Below are 24,824 nucleotides of genomic sequence, written 5' to 3'. Positions count from 1 at the left end.
AAAGGCCGCCTGTTCGTGCTCCGGTTTTCCGGCGATGAGGTGACCACCGAAAAGGTGGTTAGTAAAAACAGAGAGATGTGTGGTGTGAAAGAAAAGAAAACTGGACTATGAATTGGCCTTGAGCCGGCACGGTGGATCTGTGCGGAGGTACTCAAAGTACCCAAACGTTTTACTTGAGTAAAAGTGTCATTACTACAAAATGTAGAACTACTCTGTTACAAGTTAAAATGTACTTGAGTAAAAAGTATAAAAGTATTGGCATCAACATATACCAAAAGGTAAAACTACTCATTGTGCAGAATGTCCCGTTTCAAGTTTTCAAATGTATAAACATCTTTTGAAAATAGCAGATCTACAAGCTCACAATGTGTCACACCGCGACGCATTGTGAGCTTGTAGATCGGCTATTTTCAAATCGCCGAAATGTGTATAGGGGTTGAAGGGGTTAATGTATGGTTTGTGAATAATCTCAATCTACAAAGTAACTAAAGTTTTAAAATAAACGTAGCACTAAAAGTACAACATTTGGAATCCGAGATGTAGTGGAGTAGAAGTGAAAGTATTTGGAAATCGTAAATACTCAAGTAAAGTACAAATACCTCAAAATTGTACTTAAGTGCAGTACTTAAGTAAATGTACCTAATTACTTTCCACCACTGGATCTGTGTGGACTGATTCTTGACTGTTCCACTTCAAAGACTCTCGTGTTTGTCAAGGAGTCAGATTGGACAACGAGGCGCTGGCGAGATAAAGACCAACTGTTGCATTCCATATTGCGATATTTCATTTTTTATTTCAATATATTTTTATTTCCAAATATTGAAATATTTATATGATTATTTATGTCTCCAATAGAGCGTCGCAGTCCCGCCCCCTACCATGGACCAGGAAATGATTCTCCGTTCATTTTCCTCATAGACATTTCAGAAAGTATTTATTTAAAGACGGCTACGCCGCGGACAAAGCCAACTCGAGTCGTGACAAATCATGACAACAAACACAATTTTTGGGGCCGAAAAAATAATTAGAAAGAAGAAAAAAACGGCACGTTACAACACTTTTTTTGTTGTTTTTCTTCTTTGTAATTATTTGTTTGGTCCAAAATATTGTTTGTGTTGTCATGAGTTGTCACGACTCGCGTTGGCTTTGTCCGCGGCGTAACCGTCTTTAAATAAATACTAATAGAAATGTCTATGGGAAAAATGCATTGGGTTTCATTTCCAAAGCTAAATGGAAAAGGGAAAACATAAAAGAGAATGTAGAAGGGGGAAAAAAGCAACAGCTTTTCCTTTCATGTTTGCAACCGTGCGTCACCCCCCCCCCCCCCCCCCCCCCCCTCTCTTTTCATCACGGCCCCCCCCATGCTGTCTGATTTATCGTCCATTAAGCTTTAATTACGGCTGTCAGTCAAGCTATGACCTATAATGAACACTTCAAATGCAATATTCATGCTTCTGTCAGGTCAAGAGGGAGGTGTGTGTGTGTGTGTGTGTGTGTGTGTGTGTGTGTGTGTGTGTGTGTGTGTGTGTCGTTTTAAGCGTGTCATGGCACTGTATGTACTGTGTATGTGCTCGTCGTCGTACAGTATTAGGTTAATTCCTAGTGCTAACAGTGCCTACAGCCTGTGTAGTCTGTTAATTTAAGTTAATTTAACCCATTTTGACATGAGATCAGATTCTAAAAATGTCTTCTACATCCTGAGAGTTTTCTGAAAAAGCTATGTTTCTATGTCAGTGGTTCTTCGATTTAAAAAAAATAGCTAGATATTTTTCAATAGCTAGAGCATAACATAATGCTAACACCAAAAGGGGTTCCCGCCCAAAATGGGTTAACACTCAATGCTATAGTTATACGAGGGTAAACAAGCATTCATCTTAATCAAATCTGTGCTCTCAGGAAGTCCTGTCATTATTCACAGGAGAAGGAGGTGAGCTATCACCAAGCACCAGAATGGAGTCCATGGCAGCTTGGTGTGTGTATATATATATATATACTGTACCCGGTACAGTCTCCCATGTAGAGAAATGAACACCAGATTTAGAAATGGTTGAATTATTAAGTTGCTGGTTATTGGACGTTAGATGAATATGGCCCTCTTCCCTGTGAGATATTCACACACAGCAGCCTCCCTTTTGTAGGAATGGATACAGAATCAATTTAGCAACAATTAAGTCTTCTAACCACCGCCCCCCTAGTCTCGCGTGGCCGGACTGCTGCTTCTCGCGATTTTCAAATGCTGTCATTATGATCATGATTATAGCTTGCTGCTTAGCAGGAAATAAAAATAAAATATATTTTTTTAATATATTGTTGTGAACGGAAATGACAAATAGATTACTTGGATGGTGTAGTTCCAGACTGTATAGCATTCGGAGATTGTGGAATAGTTGTCTGGCTACGTGAGACTACCGCCCCCCTAACATACGAGTAATCTAACTCAAAATTACGACTTGGGGTTATAACTCAATGACAATTTGCTCATACAGAAGCACAGACAAACATAGCCTTGTAAACATAGCCCGGCATGGCCAAGACTATAAGATCACTGCGTCATTTATTTATTTTTGCGATTTTTTTTGCAATGGCAGGTTTGTCTGGTAAACCATCCCGGTCACAATAATTGGTGGCAGTTTTGCAGAAGCCAAAACGTGGAAGAGCCAATCAGCGTCTGTCAATCATAGGGCCTTGAGCGCAGACATGATAATGTGAATTCACACAACCAAGATGGTTTACCCAGGCTACAAACCCCCCTCTCCTCCTCCACAGCACTTGACACCCTCACAATCAATATGATTGCCACCAGCAGTGGAGATAAAAAACAAAATAACAATCAATTCACTTTTACAGTTTTCAATACACAAGTTTCAAACTATTGCAGTCCTTGCGCGTTATAGAAAGCAGTCAGATGTTAGTTACCGACTGACCAATAATGTTAGTTAGAAGCAGCTTTGTAGCATGTGCGTGGCTGCTTGCGCGCATGCGTGTGTGTGTGTGTGTGTGTGTGTGTGTGTGTGTGTGACGTGTGTGTGTATGCAATGTCCCTGATCATTGTGTGTTGCCCCGTGACAATGACAACAAGAATCATTTTCTCAGTAACTAATGCTGAAGTTTCCAAATCATTTGTGGTTTTGCAGCAAATGGAAAGGTTCCTCCGATAAATAGGACCTGTAGTTGAACATTTATCTAGTTGAATGAAAACTTTGAGAGTGCTTTACGTAAACTGTATTGTTTTACTTGTGGTCTAGTGCAGGGGTTCTCAACGTTTTTGGCCGGGGATCCCCGGAAATGCTTTGGCAATGTCTCGGGACCCCCGCCCCGCCCCGCCCCCGACCCCCAATATAAATTGACTGCTACAATAACCTTAAACCATTTTGGGCGGGAACCCCTTTTGGTGTTTTAAGCATTGTTATAATTTAGCTATTTAAAAATAGGGCGCGCTACGAGCTTGTAGGTCTGCTATTTTTGAAAAATCGTGAAAATACATTTTTTTTTTAATAATTTGGGGACCCCATAAAATAATTTGGCGACCCCCCGAGGGGTCGCGACCCACGGGTTGAGAACCCCTGGTCTAGTGGGTACTGTTTGGCAGACAGAGCAAAACATTGTCAGACTGAAGCTTGTGGTGCGATTTATACTTCATTGTACTGTAGGTGTTGCATGCCGACAATAGCAGATCTGCAAGCCCTCACATTGTGAGGACTGCTATGTCTGGCTTTGTACAATGGAGTATAGCCTACTGTAAATCAAGCCCTCACATTGTGAGGACTGCTATGTCTGGCTTTGTACAATGGAGTATAGCCTACTGTAAATCAAGAGGCAAGCTGTGAATTAGAACTCATATAAGATACTAGGCATGTAACGATTCACTCAACTCACGATACGATTCGTATCACGATATGAGGTTCACGATGTGATTTTTCACGATATTAAAAATATATATATTTTAAAGAAAAATTACCGTTTTTTTTAATTTTATATAATTTATCTTCCCCCCTGAGATGTTTTATTTAACTACATTGCAAAAGAAGTAGCATTACTTTTGACAGTGCAGAAACATAATTGCCTTCCTTGATGAGCATCAACGACCATCATCACCTGGGCAGTGGGCACAGTCACAGACACACACAGCTCCCCTCTACAGTGCTCTACTACTGAAAGTGACTATCATTTCTCTCCAAAAGCACTTCAATGAATCGATTCGAATCGATTCATATCGTCGGGATTAATATCGATATATATCGATATACGATATATCGTTACATGCCTATAAGATACACAATACTACTCGGGGTTACAGTAGCTACTGTAGTGAAGCTGTATAGCAACCAGATCACTATGGTTGGTAAACTGTTTTACCAGATCACTATGATCAACCAGATCACTATGGTTGGTAAACTGTGTTTTACCAGATCACTATGATCAACCAGATCACTATGGTTGGTAAACTGTGTTTTACAACCACATACTGTAGGTGTTGGAATAAATTATACTCTGTCCAAATATGTCATGAGGCATTGATGTAGCGTTACATGATCTGCAAGTAGAATATTGGTTCAATGTTATCAGTGTTTTGCAATTAAGCCACAAATCTGGAAGTAACACCAGGGTTCAGTTTTCTAGATTGATTTGCCTTAAGGGGATGTACAGCTTAATTTATACTCCATCGCATGGCAGAATGAGAATAACTGATGTGACGCGTTGTTATCTTGACAATCAGTTCTTCTCTGCAACCTACACTGTCTACGACAGAGTATAAATTAGGCTTTAGTCATAGGATGTTCTGTAGAAGAGTACGTGGTTCTCGATGTGGGGACCGCAGCAAAATGAGTTAATCTAGCACCAAAATCTGTTTAACCACTTTAACAATAACTCCATATTCATTTTAACAACACAAATCTTGTACCCCCGTACAAGATTTGGCACAAAATATTTTCAGATGGGGGTCCATGGCCAAATACATATCAATTTGTGGGTGGTGGACATACAAATGTTTTGAGAGCCACTGCTGTATACCTTAGGCTGTGGGCCAAGCCAAAATACAAGAACCAAACCTGTGTGTAGTTTTTTATAAAGTATTTTTTATTGGTGATGTATTTTGTCCTGTCGATCAGTCTTCTCTCTTGTTTGAATGTCAATATTTATCCTAACAAAAGGATTACATCATAGATTTGGAAACCAATACATTAAATAATGAATGTAACAAAAAAAAAAGAATGTGGTGGGGAGTGGGAGTACAAAAAAATAAAACAAACATGGCTCTGTTTTGTTTATAGAAATGCTTCAACCTTTTTATTGCTAAGGTGAAGAAAGGGCAGGCAAGAAAATGAAAATGAGAAGAGCAAATAAGTACAAGGTGACACAATCAGATCACAGAATCCTCATGGTCATGGTCTGCAGTGATTCTACTCTACCATATGCGTTGCACTAAACTGAAATAATTGAAAAACTATTTTACATAATACCAAAAAACAAACATACAAAAAAAAGTAGGCCTACATGATATGAATCATTTCCGCCTGCTTTGTCCAACTTATTTTTTTTCTTCTTGCTCAACAACAAACGAAGCGAAAACAAAATGGCCCCAATGTCATCCATCGCTCCGCTGCCTCTGCTTGAGAGCTCTGAGCCGTTTCTCCCCCCTGGAAATGTATCTGGCAACCACACTGACGCTGGGCGTCTCCACATGTCGCAGGAGTTTACTAAATAGTTTGTTAACAGCTCTGTGAATACATAACTAAAAAACAAACAAAACATGAATGAAAATAAAATAAAAAGCGACGTCACTCTGTTACTTGTTTTTGTCTTTTATTTCCAATTTACATTAATCAAAACCGTAACAAAAACAAAGTCATGATCATCATCATCATCATCATCGTAATAATAATGCTATTATTATTAATAATAATACTATTATTAATAATAAAAAAATATACACAACCTCACGTGAATGGACACTCTGCCCTGGCAGTGGACGCTTCCCTGGCTTGTAAGGGAGCGATGCATAGTGTGGTGACATCGCAGTGGGCAGTTCAGCCTTACAGCAGGTTCACTTCCATTAGACACACGTAGACGTGTGTGTGTGTGTGTGTGTGTGTGTGTGTGTGTGTGTGTGTGTGTGTGTGTGTGTGTGTGCGCGCGTGCGTGTGCATGCCAAGGCAGAGGGCACATCCTATGTGAGGGCACAACCAGGGTTTGGATGGGAGGAAGTGAAGTGGGATGCCATACAGAGGGTTGACGGGACAGGATGGGGGCGTAGAGGCTGGACTTTCATGATCAGGGTTCTCACGACGACGTATTTGCCCACGCTGGATTTGTAAACTGATTTCCCGGGGGCGGGGGGGTGGGGGGCTAGGGGGGGCTTATATTATGTAGTTGCTGTGTGTGTGTGTGTGTGTGTGTGTGTGTGTATGTGTGTGTGTGTGTGTGTGTGTGTGTGTGTGTGTGTGTGTGTGTGCGTGCGTGTGAGGTAGCTTTACAATATCTAAACAAATAAACAAAACAAAACAAAACAAAAATCTGAAAATAAAACTAATAAAAATAAAAATAAAATCAATTCAGGACTCGTTCCAAATTGGACACAATTGAAAACAAAAATCGATGGTGGGCGTGTTTGTGTGCAGGGAATGAAGCTTGTGCTTCATTGTGAGGGGAGGGGGGGGGGGGGGGGGGAGGCGGGGAGCGCTGGGCGGGGGGGGGGGGGGGACATTCATCACACTGAAATACAAAGTCCCAGTGTGAAATGTACTCTCTTAGAACTGTATATATATGTATACACACACATATACATATATATACATATATACAAGTCACTACATAACATAATTGTGTATCCGGTTGTTAAAAAATACAGACTGTTTTACAACAATAGCACCATTTTGACTTTTTTTTAATTATAATACACAGTAACTTTTCTGATACACACTGACTGGGGGTGGTAGAAGAACTAGGATCACCTGCACTTACTAACTTAACAGCTACTGGACTTTTTTGGTTTCAACAAGAGATATGTGTTCTTTAGTGGATCATAATGGTCATGGGGGGGGGGGGGGGGGGGGGGGGGGGGGTGCAGGACAGAAGGAAGGCGTGGAAGTTGGAGGATAAGGGTCTTTTTTTGACATGAGCGGGCTTCTTAACTTGTTAACACACTCAGATGTTGACACACCCGGGATGCAAACCTTAAAAACAATAAATAAATAACGCCAACGCAACTTTCTTTCTCTCTTTCTCGCTCTTTTTTCTCTCCCCCTGGTGTGTTGTTCCCTTATGCTCCTCACCTTAATCACCTTAAGGTGAGGAGCTCCTCACCTTAATGGCTCCTTCTTCATTTGGAAGGGGGGGGGGATTGGGGGGGATTCTGGGAGATGATGCTGGATGTCCTTGGCTTAGGGGATGGCGTGATTGTGAGGCAACTCTGGACGAATCACAGATGACAATTGCTGGTGCCGTTCAGTGCAGATATCCTAGGAGTACGACTTGGAAAAGCACTTTTTTTACTTAGAAAAAAAAAGTCTCATTTTCTTTTTTTTAAAGTGTCTTGATCTTTCTTTTTCTCTTTCTTTCTTTCTTTCTTTCTTTCTTTCTTTCTTTTTTTCTTCCGCTGTTTGTTTTTGGAAGTGTGGTCCTCTCTCATTTCATCTTTTTTTTTCTTTTTTCCTTTCTCCTCTATTCATTATTGTATTTCATTTGCTTCGGTTTTCATCTCTCGATCCCTCTCGTTTGTTTTACAAGTAGCAGACGGCGCCCACGTCGACACCAAACTCCTGGTCCGCTCCGCCGATATCCATGGGGGCAATGTCTACAATGGGAAGACGGGATGTCTTCTGTGATCTGTACTCGAATACTGTCTTTCCCCACTGTCCTGTGTGTCTCTATAGAGGGAGGGAGAGAGAGAGAGAGTGTTACGATTAAGGGTGCAACAGTTAAGTTGAACTAATCGATTCTTTAAAAAAAACAGTGTTTTTTATTTCTTTGTGTCAATAAGCCTCACCGTGCAGCCGTCCTCCATGACGCTGTACGTGAAGCGGCTGTTGCCCTCGGCGCGGATCTCCACGTCGTTGGAGCCCTGCAGCAGCACTGCCTTCTTCAGGTTGCCCTGCTGGGCGTCCAGGTAGGCTATGCTGTTCTTGCAGTGGTACGTGATGTTCTGGGAGGCCTCGGTGGACAGCAGCCTCAGGAAGGTCATCTGGATGGCAGCCGTGTTGGGCGCCAGGCTGTCATCGCCGTAGCTGAACTATATTCAGGGGCGAGAGGAGGAAACGCAAAGTCAAGGACCGCAAAAACAGTCATTAAGACCCAGACTGATTCTACAAATGTCTTCTAAAATCATGACAGTTTTCTCAAAAACCTATGCTTCTATACACAGAAAGGTGAAAAGTGTATTATGTGACTCACGTGGAATCCTCCGTTCATCGTCTCTCCGAACCAGATGTGTTTGCGATCCTTGCTCTTGCTGGACCACCAGTTCTTGCGTGGGATGCTGGAAGGCCTGGGGTAGACACACGACTCTCCAGACTCCATGTTACAGAAGACCTTGATGGCGTCAATGGTGCAGCCCTGGTTAGGATCGATCCAGTACTCTCCTACGGACACAGAGGAAGCACATGGGAGATCAGCTTCCAGGTGGATTACACCTTTGCACGCCGCGGCTCTGCAGGCGACTAGACCTGAAGCCCTTTGCACGCCGCGGCTCTGCAGGCGACTAGACCTGAAGCCCTTTGCACGCCGCGGCTCTGCAGGCGACTAGACCTGAAGCCCTTTGCACGCCGCGGCTCTGCAGGCGACTAGACCTGAAGCTCATTGTGAACTGAAGCTCACAGTCATTGCAGCTGTATTTATTATTCATTTATTATCCTTCTAACCTAATTGAAAAGGGGTGACCCGTTTATCCGTTTGTTTTAAAGCTATTGCGCCCACTCAAGTCTCACTCACCGCTCTTCCAGTCGGGGTGGCAGAGCTTGAGGTCCCTGCAGGTGCGCGCCGGGTTCTTCTTGGAGCCCTCGGGGCTGCGGATGTTCTCGATCTGGTTGTTCAGGGACTTGAGCGTGGCGTCCACCTCTGCGTCGTGCGTCCGGAGGTTTCCCGAAGCCTGGTCGGCCCTCATGTACCTGCAAGCGGTGGCGGAAAATAAATAAATTAAAAATACTTGCTTGAGTGGAAGGTGTTTGATATTCGATATGCGATCTACAAGCTCACAATGCGTCGCGATGAGACACATTGTGCGCTTGTAGATTGGCTATTTTTAATGGCCGAAATAGGGTTGAAGTGGTTAATAATATATGTTACTTTCCACCACTGAGTATGTGTACCTGAGAGGATCGGGGCCCTTCTCGTGGCCCTGCGACAGGCCAGCGAAAGCAGACATGTCGATGCCAGGTCCAGGGGGGCCGGGGGGACCGGGGGGACCAGCGTTTCCGGGGGGACCCTGTGAGAGAGGAGGATAAAACATGGGAGGGTTAGACCAGAGCCGTCGAAGAAGAGAGTGGCGCGACACGCTGCTTTGATCTCACCGCTCGTTCTATCTCAAGTTCCATCTATCTCAGTTAATCTAGTTTTAATGGACTAAATATCATACGATTTTAGTCGACTAAATCTACAGTTAATTTAGTCGATTCAAATGTATTTTGCCGGGCCTTGATGTTGTCATAATGGCTGATTTTACACTTGGTTACATGCTGAAAATAGCCGATCTACATGCTCGTAGATCTGCTATTTTCAGAGTGCAACCAAGCATAAAAGGACTTGTCTTTTAGTTCTACTGGATCTCTTCTCCACTAGTCCCTCCCTAACATTTTAGTCTAGTTTTTATTTGTTGACGAAATTGTCATAGTTCCAAACAAAACCACGCCTAGACCAGATCACACAGGCGATTTAGTAACACAGACAAGGCTTTCCTCGGAGGTGGAAAGCCTGGTGACGGTGAGGTCACCAGGCTACAGGGCAGTGTGCACACACAGCTAAAGGAATGGTGATGTTAATACAGGGCAGTGTGCACACACAGCTAAAGGAATGGTGATGTTAATACAGGGCAGTGTGCACACACAGCTAAAGGAATGGTGATGTTAATACAGGGCAGTGTGCACACACAGCTAAAGGAATATGGTGATGTTAATACAGGGCAGTGTGCACACTGTGACACACAGCTAAAGGAATATGGTGATGTTAATACAGGGCAGTGTGCACACACAGCTAAAGGAATGGTGATGTTAATACAGGGCAGTGTGCACACACAGCTAAAGGAATATGGTGATGTTAATACAGGGCAGTGTGCACACACAGCTAAAGGAATATGGTGATGTTAATACAGGGCAGTGTGCACACACAGCTAAAGGAATGGTGATGTTAATACAGGGCAGTGTGCACACACAGCTAAAGGAATGGTGATGTTAATACAGGGCAGTGTGCACACACAGCTAAAGGAATATGGTGATGTTAATACAGGGCAGTGTGCACACTGTGACACACAGCTAAAGGAATATGGTGATGTTAATACAGGGCAGTGTGCACACACAGCTAAAGGAATATGGTGATGTTAATACAGGGCAGTGTGCACACACAGCTAAAGGAATATGGTGGATGTGTACTGCACACACAGCTAAAGGAATATGGTGGATTGTCTCATTCTAAATGTGATCGAGCAAAGCAATAAGTTCAACGGCGCTATGGAAGAGATTGTGATTGGATCATCGGACCAATTTAGACTAAAAGGGATATTAATATATAGTTCTAACACTAACGTGATTTAGCAACGTGATGACCTTCATGGTAAAGTATAGAGGGCGGATTTAAATGTAGGCTAATATAAAAACCCATCTTTGTTTCCTTGCACTACGGTTCCCCTAGTAGTTTCATTGAACCCACTGTCATGTCTTGCCCTGTGGTACTTTAAACAGTGTTTGTATGTATGGGTGCCATTTTGGAGACGTGTATGGTTAACTAATCTAGTGTGCAGTAGGTGCATTGCATAACAGAATGTCATTAAATTGCAAAAGGAAAATAAGTCAATGATGTCTATGGAAACATACAGACTGGCTAATGGCCATTTCCAGTGGTGGAAACTAACCTGTACTTTTACTTCTACTATCTACTATTTCGGCCTTTTGTAAATATACAAGCTCACAATGCGTCGCGATGACATTTCAGTACTTTTTCCACCAGTCACAAGGTCAATTTGACAGCAGCACTCACAGAAGGACCAGACTCCCCAGAGCGACCGCGAGGTCCAGGGGGTCCGATGGGTCCGGGCAGACCATTGGAGCCGTCCTTTCCAGCGGGGCCAACAGGTCCAGGTGGTCCCTATAGGCACACGCACAACCATAGAAGATTCATTAATTAAGCTCTCAACAACTTCCAGGTGTGAAAATAATTATCTGAATTACGGGAGAGGGATTAAGAGTTGATTTTAGATCAAGCGTTGTTCATCATGTTTAACAATAACTGCCTGGATATCTCGGATATTCTAATATATTTTGTGAATCTGTCAGTACTCACTCTTGCTCCATTAGGTCCAGCAGGTCCGGTAGCACCCTGGTCACCATTTTGACCCTACGGAAACATATTAAACAATGATGATGATGATGATGATGATGATGATGATGATGATGATGATGATGATGATGATGATGAAATACTGAAAGAACTCATGACTACTAACTAACAGCAACACAATTCATACATTATCAAGCATCTTGATTTTGGGATATAATATTTAAGCGACATTTCGGTCAAAGACCTTCTTCAGGCATCTCTCTCTCTCTCAGATGCCTGAAGAAACGTTGCTTAAATAATGAAAGTGTTCAAATTGCAAGGGCAGACGGTGTGTGCGGGTCATTGTGTACTTTTTATATTGATCCCTGCCTACGCACCTGCATCTCTGAGCCCATCAGGTGCACCTGCATCTCTGAGCCCATCAGGTGTGCACCTGCATCTCTGAGCCCATCAGGTGCACCTGCATCTCTGAGCCCATCAGGTGTGCACCTGCATCTCTGAGCCCATCAGGTGTGCACCTGCATCTCTGAGCCCATCAGGTGTGCACCTGCATCTCTGAGCCCATCAGGTGTGCACCTGCATCTCTGAGCCCATCAGGTGTGCACCTGCATCTCTGAGCCCATCAGGTGTGCACCTGCATCTCTGAGCCCATCAGGTGTGCATGAGACTGTTTAACTAATTCGCCACCGAGATCGTCTTTTGACGCCTTTACCTACAGTACTTGGGCTCTCGTCGCCGAGATCGTCTTTTGACGCTTTTAAAATGGTAATGGTCAGTTGATTGTGATCCAGTATTAGGTACAGAGTAGAGTACTTATTCATTGTAATCCAGTATTAGGTACAGAGAGAGAGTACTTACGGGAGGTCCAGGCAGACCCTGCAGACCGGTGAAACCTCTGTGTCCCTTCTGTCCTCTCTCGCCGTTCTCTCCGACCTCACCCTTGTCACCACGGGGTCCTTGGGGTCCCTGAAATGGCATGCACACACAGCAAAGTTGTTAGTAAATAATGCTCCTAGTGTGTGTGTGTGTGTGTGTGTGTGTGTGTGTGTGTTTTGTTCTAAATGTGTGTATTCATTCAGAGAGACACATACAGCCATTCCTCTTGCTCCAGCAGGTCCCGAGGGTCCACTGGGGCCTTGGGCACCCTAAGAAAAACAAACACAAAAAGAAACACTCGGTTATGAAATGATAACTGAAATATGCAGAGGAAAGGATATTCCAGGCGGTATGGTTTGTTTTGACTATTTAATATCCGCATAATGATAGTCTAGTCATTAGTCTACTGGCAATTTTCCCTTTTGAATGAAATGACATTTCCCCAGCTGTGTCTGCGCACCTACAATAGGCCGTGCGTCATGCAGCAATCATACACGGTACTAGTCATCTCGTTCCTCCTGGATCAAATCTATTGTAGCTGTAATATTCCTCCTTTCAATTTAATGTCATTTATAATGACAACTGTGGAACCGCTGCAAGTGGATGTGCATCACAATGCCATGTTCAATTGTAGCCATCCTGTTTTATCTCAGGGGTTCTCAACGTTTTTGGCCGGGGACCCCCGGAAATGATTTGGCAATATCTCGGGACCCCCGCCCCGCCCCGTCCCCTCCCGACCCCCAATATAAATTGACTGCTACAATAACCTTAACCCATTTTGGGCGGGAACCCCTTTTGGTGTTTTAAGTTATGTTATAATTTAGCTATTGAAAAATAGCAGATCTACAAGCTCATAGCGCGCCACCGAGTGGCGCGCTACGAGCTTGTAGGTCTGCTATTTTTGAAAAACCGTGAAAAAAAAAAAATATATATATTTTTTTAAATAATTTGGGGACCCCCTAAAATTATTTTGGCGACCCCCCGAGGAGTCGCGACCCACGGGTTGAGAACCCCTGTTTTATCTGACTCTCAAAAGCCTCTCTTGGTAACTCTGATACTTGGTAACCTTGGTAACCTTGTCCATTGAATGCAATAATAACACATCATTACTTTGACAAAGATGTATTTAGAGAAATCCAGCCAACGTGACTCTGAAGTTAAAGCTAAAGCTACAATCTTTAAGTTTGTATTGTAAGTTTGTAAATCGTCCAAAAACGCTGGGCACTCTACGTCTCTATTCTGAATGGGCATTTTTTGTGTTAACATACTCCATACAGCTTAGTTAATAACATACTCCATACAGCTTAGTTAAAATAACGTTTCATATTCATTCAAATAAGTTCTGGATTGCAGCTTTAACCCATTGAGACAGATTCTACAAAATGTGTTCTAAATCCTAACAGTTTTCTGAAAAACCTATGTTTCTATGTCAGTGGTTCTCAAATGATTTCATGTCAAGGACCCCAAAGATGTTATGTAATAGGCCGCCGACCACCCCCCACCCCCCCCCCCCACCCATCTGAAAATATGTTGTTCCAGGGACCCCCCAGAAGCAAAGATATGAGTTAAAAACATTAGCTGGGAAGGAATATAATTATATTCAAAGATTCGCACACGTTTTCAAGACTTTTCAAAAAGTAGCAGATCTACAAGCACCACAATGCCGAACCGCTCTTAGTACTCACAGCCTCTCCTCTGTCTCCCTGTTTGCCAGTGGGTCCGACGGGGCCGGGGGCTCCGGAGGCGCCTGGAGCACCGGGAGCGCCGAGAGGACCCGTGTTACCGCGCTCACCCTGCGAACAACACACACACACACAGGATGTCAGGCGTGAAAACAATTAATTTCGTTTTTTGGGCCAAACCTAACATCGTCCCCCTGATGTGATGCACCTTCCAGTTGACCAACTGCGGTCTATGTGGCTACATCTATACGCGACGGGTAGATTCACCCACAACTAAACAGATCGATCGATAGATAGATAGATAATGAAAAAGCATAAAAAAGAATTAAAAAGGTGTCACTGGGGATAAAAGTTCAACTAAAAGCTAAAAAGCCAATAGTCCAGTACTGTACATAAGCCTAGCGGCTGGCCGTGGAGTTAAAAGAGCCTGACTGCTGTTGGTTCAAAAGTGTTCTTAAACCGTTTGTTCTTAACACATCAAAGAACAGAACAGAGCCTTGCGACCGCTTTTCAGGTTTTGTGGAGAGGATGATATGTTGTGTGCATCTTTCAACAACAGACTCCAGTGAGTCCGGCCTCTCCCCCAGTACTGAGCCAGCCTTCTTCACCAGTTTGTTCAGCCGCTTGGCAGAACAAACTGGTGATGAAGCCTCGCTCAGTACTGGGGGAGATAAGCTTCAAACACACCTTCAAAGATGTTGTCGCTGTTGGTCAGAAACTTTGATGGGCATAAACTAAATATTTCAACTTTGAAGTTATTTAAAAAGAAAATACTGTGTGTACTTTGGCGAAGAGTGTTGGCGAAGTTGAATCCACAAGCTACAAGCTCACACGGCTATTTCAACGTTTTGAAGGTGGTTAAGTCTGTGGATTCCGTGACTAACTAACTACACTGGATCTATTGGAACATAGATCCAACGGTTTGGTACATACAATTTCTCCTCCCGACAGTTGATAATAACTTCTCTGCTCAGTATCATGTTGTAAGTTAGTAGCCTATTATTACTACACAGAACTGTATTAATAATAATAAATAATAATAATAATAAATAAACGATACAGTCATATTAGCCACAGTTATCGTTAGTGCACGGAAGGCACAGTAATAGTGGAGAATGTCCCCAAGGCCCAATTATCTCTGAAGCAATGAGGAAATGAATTCGGACAACATGAAAGAGTTCACACCTTGATTCCAGTGGAGCCGTCTCTGCCTGGGGGTCCATCAGATCCAGGGTTGCCCTGTTGTCACGACAACATTACATGTTAATATCAATTCATATCCCAAAATAATATCCCTTAACGTCATGCAGGGAAGCCCAGTGAATAACCTTGACCTGAATGACCTTTAATGCAGCTTACATGACGTTCATATTTAGGCATAAAATGACGAGAAATTGTATCGCGTGAGGAAGAATGATGGTACAATTATACCTTACTGTATATCTTTATTATATTGGGATATGTTACCTTTTGCCTTAGGATATTATTGTTTCGACCAGCTGAATATAGTTAAGATCTGAGCTTGTTCCAGTGATACAACCAACCACTTATCTTTGTAATACAAGTTGGGCCCTCTAAACTTCTTTGTCTTTTTTATTACTAAAAGAAAAACATTTTTGAATGGTTCAAATAGACAATCCACAAGCTCACAACGTGTCGATGTAGATCGGCTAGTTGAACAATTTTAAAATGTTTTGAAAATAGTAAAAAAGAAAAGAAAAAGTAATGTACTTCTCCCACGGTCTCATGTATTACACTTCTATCTTATAAACGTCAAGTGCCTCCAACTCCATTTACCTCTACATTTACTAATTGATACAGAATTCCATGACATGACATGCGGTAGCAGCAATCCTACGTAGCTGACTCCATGACATGACATGCGGTAGCAGCAATCCTACGTAGCTGACTCCATGACATGCGGTAGCAGCAATCCTACGTAGCTGACTCCATGACATGACATGCGGTAGCAGCAATCCTACGTAGCTGACTCCATGACATGACATGCGGTAGCAGCAATCCTACGTAGCTGACTCCATGACATGACATGCGGTAGCAGCAATCCTACGTAGCTGACTCCATGACATGACATGCGGTAGCAGCAATCCTACGTAGCTGACTCCATGACATGACATGCGGTAGCAGCAATCCTACGTAGCTGACTCCATGACATGACATGCGGTAGTAGCAATCCTACGTAGCTGACTCCATGACATGCGGTAGCAGCAATCCTACGTAGCTGACTCCATGACATGACATGCGGTAGTAGCAATCCTACGTAGCTGACTCCATGACATGCGGTAGCAGCAATCCTACGTAGCTGACTCGCAATTCTGTCGTGCTCCTACTGTACAGTATATCTAAAGCCCCAGCCCAAGATAGCAGCAAACATGCGTTACATAGGAAGCACTATAGCAGCGGGTGGATTTTTAATCAGCTTGATGTGGGCTGAAAGGAAAGGGGCTTAGGATTCCTTGGGACTAAATAATAGATGAATGAGAGGCAGGGCACAGAGAACATGCATGCTGTGCTTGTGTGCGATGGCTGGACGCACACACGCACACAGTCACACACACACACACACACACACACCTCTCTGCCAGCTTCTCCAGAAGGTCCAGTCGTCCCAGGGGGTCCGACAGGCCCGGGTGGTCCGCGGTCCCCACTCCCACCGGGAGATCCCTGCTTACCAGGCTCACCCTGAGGAGAGGAGAGGAAAGGAGAGGAGAGGAGAGGAGAGGAAAGGACAGCTTGGTTACCAGGGGGAAGCCAGTGGGTTCTCTTGGTTTTATCTCACGTAATACTTAAATGACTCAACAGACATGAATAATTCAATAATTCAACAACACAAGGAGTAACTGTTCAAGCTTAAAGGAAAAAAAGTCATAAATGACACAAAGAAAACAGATTTATAATCCTGTAAAAGCGAGATAATGAGGGAATTAATTGTCTCAGTGCTTTTCCTAGTTTTACCCTAATAGCAGTTTTTGTATTGACCTGAGCTTTCGTTTGAAATGTACCCATTCTACATACTGTGAATACAAATTTCAATCAGTGAATCAATCAATCAATCAATCGATTGATCAATCGATCGATCGATCAATCAATCAATCAATCAATCAATCAATCAATCAATCAATCAATCAATCAGTGCATTCAATAGTACTGTATGGTTCAGCATAATCTCTTCTGTCTGGAAGAAACCACCTAACTCCAAAAGAAAAGAAGAAAAAAAAGAAAAAGAAACATCCAGCGAGGAGTTACAGTAGGAGGTTTTTGTTGAAGTGCTTTTAACCAACACACAGATGTAAATGGTGTTCAATAGCACTGATTTATGGTCCGGACAGCAACAATATTTTCATATGTTGCACAACAATATGTACTGTATGCTATCGCACGTGTCAAAAAGCCACAATGAAGCAGCCGATAGGGTGACGATATAGTCACATGATCATTGATCACTTCCTATGTATCTGTGGTTGCCTCGTGGCCTCCCAGTGAACTGTAGACGTTCCTGTATGTGAACGCGGAGCCTTCAAAGTGTCAAGACTCGTAGAATACTCCCCTCTACAAAACCTCACGGTTACCTTAACAGACACTGAATATTGCATCATGTTTAAAGCATGTTTGAAGCATCCTTGAGTGACATCTGTGCCACACGTTCTTTCTTTGCGTCGCGTTTATGTGGCTCGCTGAATGTTTAATGGTGAGGGCACACCCCCAGCCCCCCACGCCACCCCACCCCACGCCTGGGACGCTGTGAGTAGGGACCCTGTGAACGTGTCATCCTGTCAGCGGTCACACATCAGAGAGGGAGAGTGGCCCTGACTTGTGCCGTGTCAATTCTCACTTTGACTTTGGTGAGAAGGTGCATTAAGAGTTCAATCCCCTTGTCACAGTATCGAGTGAGACTTTTACCCTACCGCCATACCCTGTTTTTGAGGAATATCACTACCGGTGAACGCTTTCAAAACCAAATTCAGAAAACGTAAATATTTAGACAATGTCAGGTCTACGGTTACAAGCTCCCGATGCGTTATAAGCTTGTGCAGCGGCCATTTTAGCTATTTGTCATATTGACAAAGTATAAAGGTCTTACTGTAAGTGGTTGACAACAGTGATATCACTAGAGGACAATATCCCACAATAGAGGGTATGGACATGCATAAAGTGAATGGGAAATAGAGTGGCAAAGTGACTTGGCAAAGTGTAGTTTAATGCAATCAGATTATTCAGATAGGACTTTTGTGTTTGAAAGTATGGGCTATTAAGGCCAGAAAGGTATTTGCTTGCCACTCAGTAGGCGTTCCCCCATAACGTCCAGGTATGATGATGATGTCACGTGCATACCCTCTATATCAATGATAATGATTCAATCAACAGCAGTATAGTATAGTAAGCAATGTTCTAGTTATAGTGTAAGGTTTGGGGGCAGGTTTTTTTTAGGATATATTTTGTGGCTTTCGCCTTTATTTTATTTTTTTTGTAGAGGAATAGAATCACAGTAGGCTGACAGGAGATGGGGAGAGAGATGGGGGGGTGACATGCGGTGAAGGCTGTGGGGATCACTAGTTACTTTAAATAAATAAATAGAAATATTATTACTTTACATATTACTCCCTGCCAAAGTAACTTGTTACCTGCTAAAGGTAACTTGTTACCAAATGGGACCTCTGTTGTTTCCGGGTGGGGATATGGGCTAAAGCAGTGGTTCCCAAACCCGTCACTTCGCGCTGCGTTGTGAGCTTGTAGATTGGCAATTCTCACTACACTACTAACGCTCTATACTTTCGCATTTGACCACCACATTTTGGTAGTCAAACCGCTACCGAGTGCTCAATGTTAAACTCCAGCTGCACAGGGTTTCCTCGTGCTAAATGCATGGACCCGCCTGCAGTTCCAGCTTTGACCACTATGTCTTGGCGGCTTCAACGTTGGCCAGCCTTTCTGGGGGCTTGGTCCCGACACAGTGTTTGGGAACCAGTGGCAGTGGCGTGCACAGACATTTAGAGGGGCAGGTGCTCAAGTTAAAAAAGGGCACCTTGTGCAGCGCGTGGAACCGGCCGGTTGCCTTAATCCATTTTGGGCGGGAACCCCTTTTGGTGTTAGCATTATGTTATGCTTTAGCTATTGAAAAATAGCAGATCTACAAGCTCATAGCGCGCCACCGAGTGGCGCGCTATGAGCTTGTAGGTCTGCTATTTTTGAAAAATCAAAAAAAAAAAGAGAAAAAAATGTTTTTTTTTTCCTTGTTTTTTTCAAAAGGGCACATTGCCAAAAGGGCAGGGGGTGCTCTAGCACCCCCTAGTGTCTATCTGTGCACGCCACTGACCAGTGGGCTAAAGCTTGGGGTTGTCACAGTCTATTCTTGGCTAGACAGTGGTGGACAGGGACAGACATGTACAAGTTGCACAATAGTAAGAAACACTACATTGCTTTTACTGTGAGCTCTGGGAATTGTGTCTGACAACTCAAGCAGAAGAGCCTCACATGGGGATGTGTTTCACGCATGAGCCTCTTCACAGCGTCTGTGGATCTTTCATCAGCTGATCCTCTTCTGCAGTAGGACACATTTGGGCTATTTTCTACCTATCTTCATATAATTACTCACGGAAACCTTTTGCACACAATAAAGAGTTCTTCTAAAAAAAAAGAATAGCAGAGATGGAGTACTTGTAGAGAGGCTGGGGAATTGGGAATTGGCTATACTAAATTGGGACTTGAAGGGGAGAAAATGTTTTTCTTTTGTCTTGAAGGGGCATGTTTTGCACAATAACAGTCTTTTCATGATGTCTGCCCACGATCTCTGATTCATACAGTAGGCTACGTTTGTTTACCTCAGTTACTGATACTAAAATCTGATATTTTATTTTTATTTTTTCTATGAACCTGTGACTTGACACCCATACTGTTATAAAACGAAAATAAAAAGATTTTGAAAAGAAAAAAAGAATGAATAATGGGCTCTATGTACACAGAATAACTCTTCCTACTTCCGGGCCACTTCCCTACTTGTTATTAGGTGTTACTAATGATACTAATTAAGGCTCTGCTCCATTTATTGTGCAGTGGTTCTCACACTTTTTAATTTCAAGGACTCCCATAACTCTGAGATTTGTACACTCTCAAAGTCACACACCTGTACAGGGCCATTTGGAACCCACTCAAGGACACTTTGAGACCCACTGGTGTAGCCAACCCTGGCCGGCACCCTGACTCTGTTTGACCAGAATGTGGCAGCGGTGGCCGAACGGATAGCGGAGCGGTCTTGATACCGGAAGGTCGCTAGTTCGAATCAGCTGTCCGACACGTTAAAATTACCACCGCTGAAGTGCCCTTGAACAAGGCATTGAACCACTACCATGAAATGTGTTCTATGAGCAGGGCCTGGCTGGAAACAAGTTCTTGAGCTTAGCCCAGATACCCTGCGTAAATATAGTAATTCATTTCATTTCAACAGAGCCTTCTCTAGTATCATCGGCAACACATGTGAAGGAAGTAGGGAAGGGGCCACAAGTTCTTTCCAAAATGGCGCGTTTGCATATAGCCCATTCAGAATAGGTTGAATGTAAGGGACTTACGGATGGTCCAGGCAGGCCGGGGAAACCTCTCTCGCCGCGCTGTCCAGGCAGACCCACGATACCACGCTGACCGGCCAGACCCTGAGGACCTGAGGGACCGTCGGGACCCTGGGGGGGACGGAAGGAAGGAAGGAAGGAAGAGAAAGAGAAGGGAGAGTTTTACTGTGAGGGGTGGAAACATGTTAGCAGTCTAACTTTAATCCATTCTGTAAATGAGCAATTTAGATTTTTGCATGGACTAATTGATCGACACTTTTGTGGATGGCTGTTCTCATTTAATCACCATTTCTTTGGATAATACTAATCATTCCTTTTACATGAAGAAAATCACACTTTTGTCAAGTGAGGGGCACCTCACTCCTTTGGTATTTATTAGGGTTGTCCCGATCCGATCACGTGATCGGAAATCAGGTCGATCACGCCATTTTCAAATGATCGGAATCGGATCGGGAGCAAAACAACGTGATCGGGACCCTATAGTACTGTATCAATATTATATCCATATCATGATATTAGACTGGATATTGTCTGTGATTTTGGATACTGTACTATTGTGATATGGGATAAGTGTTCTATAAAAATATAAATATCGGATCGGGAAAGATCGGTATTGGCAGATACGCAAAATGAAATGATCGGAATCGGATCGGGAGCAAAAGAAATCACACCCGTGTGAAGTGAGGGGCGCTAATATATTAAAGTCTAACTCATGTTGATTAGGTGATGTAATGGTGATGTAAAACAAACGGTGCCAACACAAACATTAAACGCCATTAACAATAAAGAGACACTATGACGTAATGAGGGACAATATGACGTAAATGTTCCCTTCATTGTCAATGGCGTTTTTAAAACAAACATTGAACTAAAAACAAACATTAAACCTATATATAGGAAAACGTGATTGGGACATCCCTAGTATTAATATTGTACCGCATGAGGTCACATGTTTACTGCAGTAAACAAACATTAAAAGTCCATAGACTTGGTTGCCTAATATGACGTAATTTCAAAAGCCAAACGTTGGAGGGTAGCCTGGCTCCAGCCCTGAATCACTAGCCACGCCCATTAAGAAAATTCGTTCTGGCGATAAGTGAAACAAAATGAAAATTCAGACTGAGTGTCAGGCTAGTTGGAGGGGCTAGCACCCCTCAACAATAAAAAATAAACACATTTACAGTTTAGTGGTATTGTAATGTTGTGTTACTCTTCAACACAGCATTGTGTTGTCTGTCCTACTAGCATTCCCTTCTATTTTGATGTGTTCCGCTCCTCCTGTCATAATCCTTTCCCCCTTATCCTGAGACCGTGCAACTCCCTGCTGCATCATCCACAGTTCCACACCAATCTAGATCATCGTCAACTCTCGCCCGCCTCGCCTCTGAAGTCTGATCTACTCTACACTACGCGAGCCAAATGCATTCTGGCATCCTGGTCCTGCAGTATAACAGACTCTCCGTTCACTCCAAATCTGTCATGCCGCGTTGATTTCGTCGACTGATACTATGACAAAAAATGTTCGTCAACTACCTTTTTTCACTGACGAAAACTAAATTAATTAAGCTATGATGACTAAAACTAAGTCCAAAAATAGTTACTTTTCAAGAAATGGAATGTAATAAACGGTGTAGTCCAATCTCTGTTAATTTTTCAGAATATTTTCATTTAGTCTTTTGAATAACACACAATTTAGTCTTAGTCCTGTATGTACAGTAGTCTTCTGAAAAACCATAGTCTTTTAGTCTTAGTCTTAATGCAATGTTAATTTTGCCAGAAAAATATTTAGTCTTAGTCTTTTGAATAACACACCATTTAGTCTTTAGTCCTATTTAGTCTTCTGAAAAACCTTAGTGTTTTAGTCTTAGTCAACAAGCACTGGTTCCAATGGACCGACGTTTTCTATTACTTTTGTGTGACACTGTAGTATGACGACCTAGGGCAGGTTCTGAGGTTTCTGAGTTCATGGTCTGAAGGACAGTCCTTCTTACTGTAGACACAGTCTTGGTGCTTGAGCGTTGAATCATCCGAGATGTGCTATCAATCACGCTGTGATCATAAGCGGCTGACAAATGGAACGTTACAGTGGAGGCATGGGGAAGAGAGCTTTCGGTTCCCATTATAAGGCTGTCTATCACCTGAGCTGCAGTCTTAAGGCCCTGATGGCAGGCGGGAGGCGCCGATGACGCTCGCATCCATGACGCATGTGGCGCTGACTCACTCGTTGGACATAATTGCAGCGCGATTATAAAAGAAAAGAAAATATAATGTCCCACTGACTCGAAAGGTACTGAAGCACACTGTGACACACAAATACACACGCCGCACGCTATTTTGGTGTGTACTCATTTTCTCTTCTCTCTGTTACGCCTGCACTCCAAGATATATATATATATTTGTTTTTTTTCTTCTTCTCCTGACCCATATTTTTTTGCCATTTCTACAGGTCTACAGATTTTGACGGCTCCAATGTGTCATTAGAAAAAAGAAATGAGTGTCTGACAGTCAATGACTGACGTACACTGATAGCTCTGAGAGAACCAGGCCGATTGCGTCCATGACGCATGAAATTGCCACATGTGGACTGACGGAACAATTGGACAGATAATAAGAGAACATGTACTGTAAGGAGAAATTCCTTTGGCTCGGCTCTTCCGAAGTAAGTGACTGACCATGTCCATCAAGGCTGTCTAATATAAGGCTTGCGACTGAATGTTTGTGTTGCGTAGGAGCGTCTGTGTGTGTGTGTGTGTGTGTGTGTGTGTGTGTGTGTGTGTGTGTGAAATGGTGTAAAACTTAGGGTGGTCACAATTAGTACATAATCGTTTAATCGCCATAATTTGAGATAATAGCCATTATTTTTTGGCATAATCGTTTCCATGTTGAAAAATGGCCTTACATTTTCAAACATTTTTTGATATAGAAAACAAAAAAAACACACAATTAAATCGTCAATCGCAATTATTTGTGTGACAATTAATCGTCAACTTAAATGCGTAATCGTGACGGTCCTAAATTACAGTGCTACTTGTATTGTGGAGATCCCCTCTATTTTTACATACTGTAAACGTTTTCCCTGTTTTCTAACCGTGTATTTGATGATTTCTTTTTTTGCATAGAAGTATATATTTGTGACAATTTCTGACGCTAAGTCATTGAATTTATTTGTATTGTTCGTTTCTTCATCTCATGTGAAAGGAGGGAATTATAGCTTCAAATTGACATATTGGTTGCTCAGTTTGACCCACCAGTTTTGGAGTTATGGCTTATAGAGAAATGTCTTGCAGAAAACAGCGAGTTGAGAAAACAGGCTTGAAAGGTTCACTTCTGTGGACTCTAACATTACACCTAGCTATATGTTAATTTATTTATTTCATATGTACATTTATTTCATATTTACAAGTCGATTTCAGTTCTGACATTTATTTCAGGGTCATTTTGGATAAAAACATATCTACTCTCCTCCGCCACGACTGTCTCTGTATCAAGTCACATTTGTTGGCTACGTCTTTAAATGTTCTGTTTTCTGTTTTTATTCCTCTTAGCAGGTTTTGCATTGACCTGTACCTTCCTTGGACTGTACCCATTCTGCAGACTGTTAAATCAAATGTTCAATCAATCAATTAATCAATCAAAGGGTGCGTTTCAACTTACGGAGGGACCGTCCTCTCCTGAATCGCCCTTCTCTCCGGAGGTACCAGCGGGGCCACGGAGCCCGGCATCACCCTGTCGGCCTGGGGGACCGCCGTCTCCTCTCACACCCTTGGGGCCGTCTTTGCCAGGGGCGCCCGCGGGACCAGAGGGGCCGGGGTTACCCTGGGGAGCAAGTTAGGGTGCAACGGTTAATACACGGATACGGTACGGTACGTTCTCTTTCTGCCCAGCCAAGAGGCAAGGATGGAATTGAACATTTTAGTAAGCAGTGTTTCCCAAACGTTTTAGCCCGAGATCCAAATAGAGACATTTGATGACGTCTTCCCCGGGACCCAAACTAGTGAAAATAGCAGCCCCGGGCAAACGTTTTTGGGCCTCGACCTGAAAAGTTTGGGAACCACTGCTGTAGTATAATCAAGTAGGGTGGTTCATTTATGAAGGAAAAACTTAAAGGTTGAGTGAACTTACATTGGGACCGGGAGGTCCGACTCTTCCAGCAGCACCAGGGAAGCCAGTGGCACCCTGAACAAGGAGACACACAGAAACAAAC

The 24,824-nt window shown here is 43.0% G+C and overlaps 1 protein-coding gene across 1 annotated transcript in view; it reads right to left on the bottom strand.

Moving 5' to 3' along the window:
* Nucleotides 1-5,058: 5,058 nt before the first annotated feature.
* The window catches only part of col2a1b (collagen, type II, alpha 1b), a 78,795-nt gene continuing 59,029 nt past the window's right edge, over nucleotides 5,059-24,824 (bottom strand). The window contains exons 41-56 of the mRNA XM_079510849.1: nucleotides 24,743-24,796; nucleotides 24,275-24,436; nucleotides 20,624-20,731; nucleotides 16,635-16,742; nucleotides 15,228-15,281; nucleotides 14,046-14,153; nucleotides 12,576-12,629; nucleotides 12,343-12,450; nucleotides 11,488-11,541; nucleotides 11,185-11,292; nucleotides 9,306-9,421; nucleotides 8,929-9,104; nucleotides 8,392-8,579; nucleotides 7,988-8,230; nucleotides 7,306-7,868; nucleotides 5,059-7,274 (exon numbers count right to left, since the gene is read on the bottom strand). Of these exons, the coding sequence (XP_079366975.1) occupies nucleotides 7,722-7,868; nucleotides 7,988-8,230; nucleotides 8,392-8,579; nucleotides 8,929-9,104; nucleotides 9,306-9,421; nucleotides 11,185-11,292; nucleotides 11,488-11,541; nucleotides 12,343-12,450; nucleotides 12,576-12,629; nucleotides 14,046-14,153; nucleotides 15,228-15,281; nucleotides 16,635-16,742; nucleotides 20,624-20,731; nucleotides 24,275-24,436; nucleotides 24,743-24,796 (1,788 nt within the window). The 3' untranslated portion in view covers nucleotides 5,059-7,274; nucleotides 7,306-7,721. The remainder of the gene's footprint in view (nucleotides 7,275-7,305; nucleotides 7,869-7,987; nucleotides 8,231-8,391; nucleotides 8,580-8,928; nucleotides 9,105-9,305; nucleotides 9,422-11,184; nucleotides 11,293-11,487; nucleotides 11,542-12,342; nucleotides 12,451-12,575; nucleotides 12,630-14,045; nucleotides 14,154-15,227; nucleotides 15,282-16,634; nucleotides 16,743-20,623; nucleotides 20,732-24,274; nucleotides 24,437-24,742; nucleotides 24,797-24,824) is intronic.

The sequence above is a fragment of the Electrona antarctica genome, assembly GCF_951216825.1.
Source record: "Electrona antarctica genome assembly, chromosome: 9".
Lineage (NCBI taxonomy): Eukaryota > Metazoa > Chordata > Actinopteri > Myctophiformes > Myctophidae > Electrona > Electrona antarctica.
This window is presented reverse-complemented; position numbering and strand designations above follow the sequence as displayed.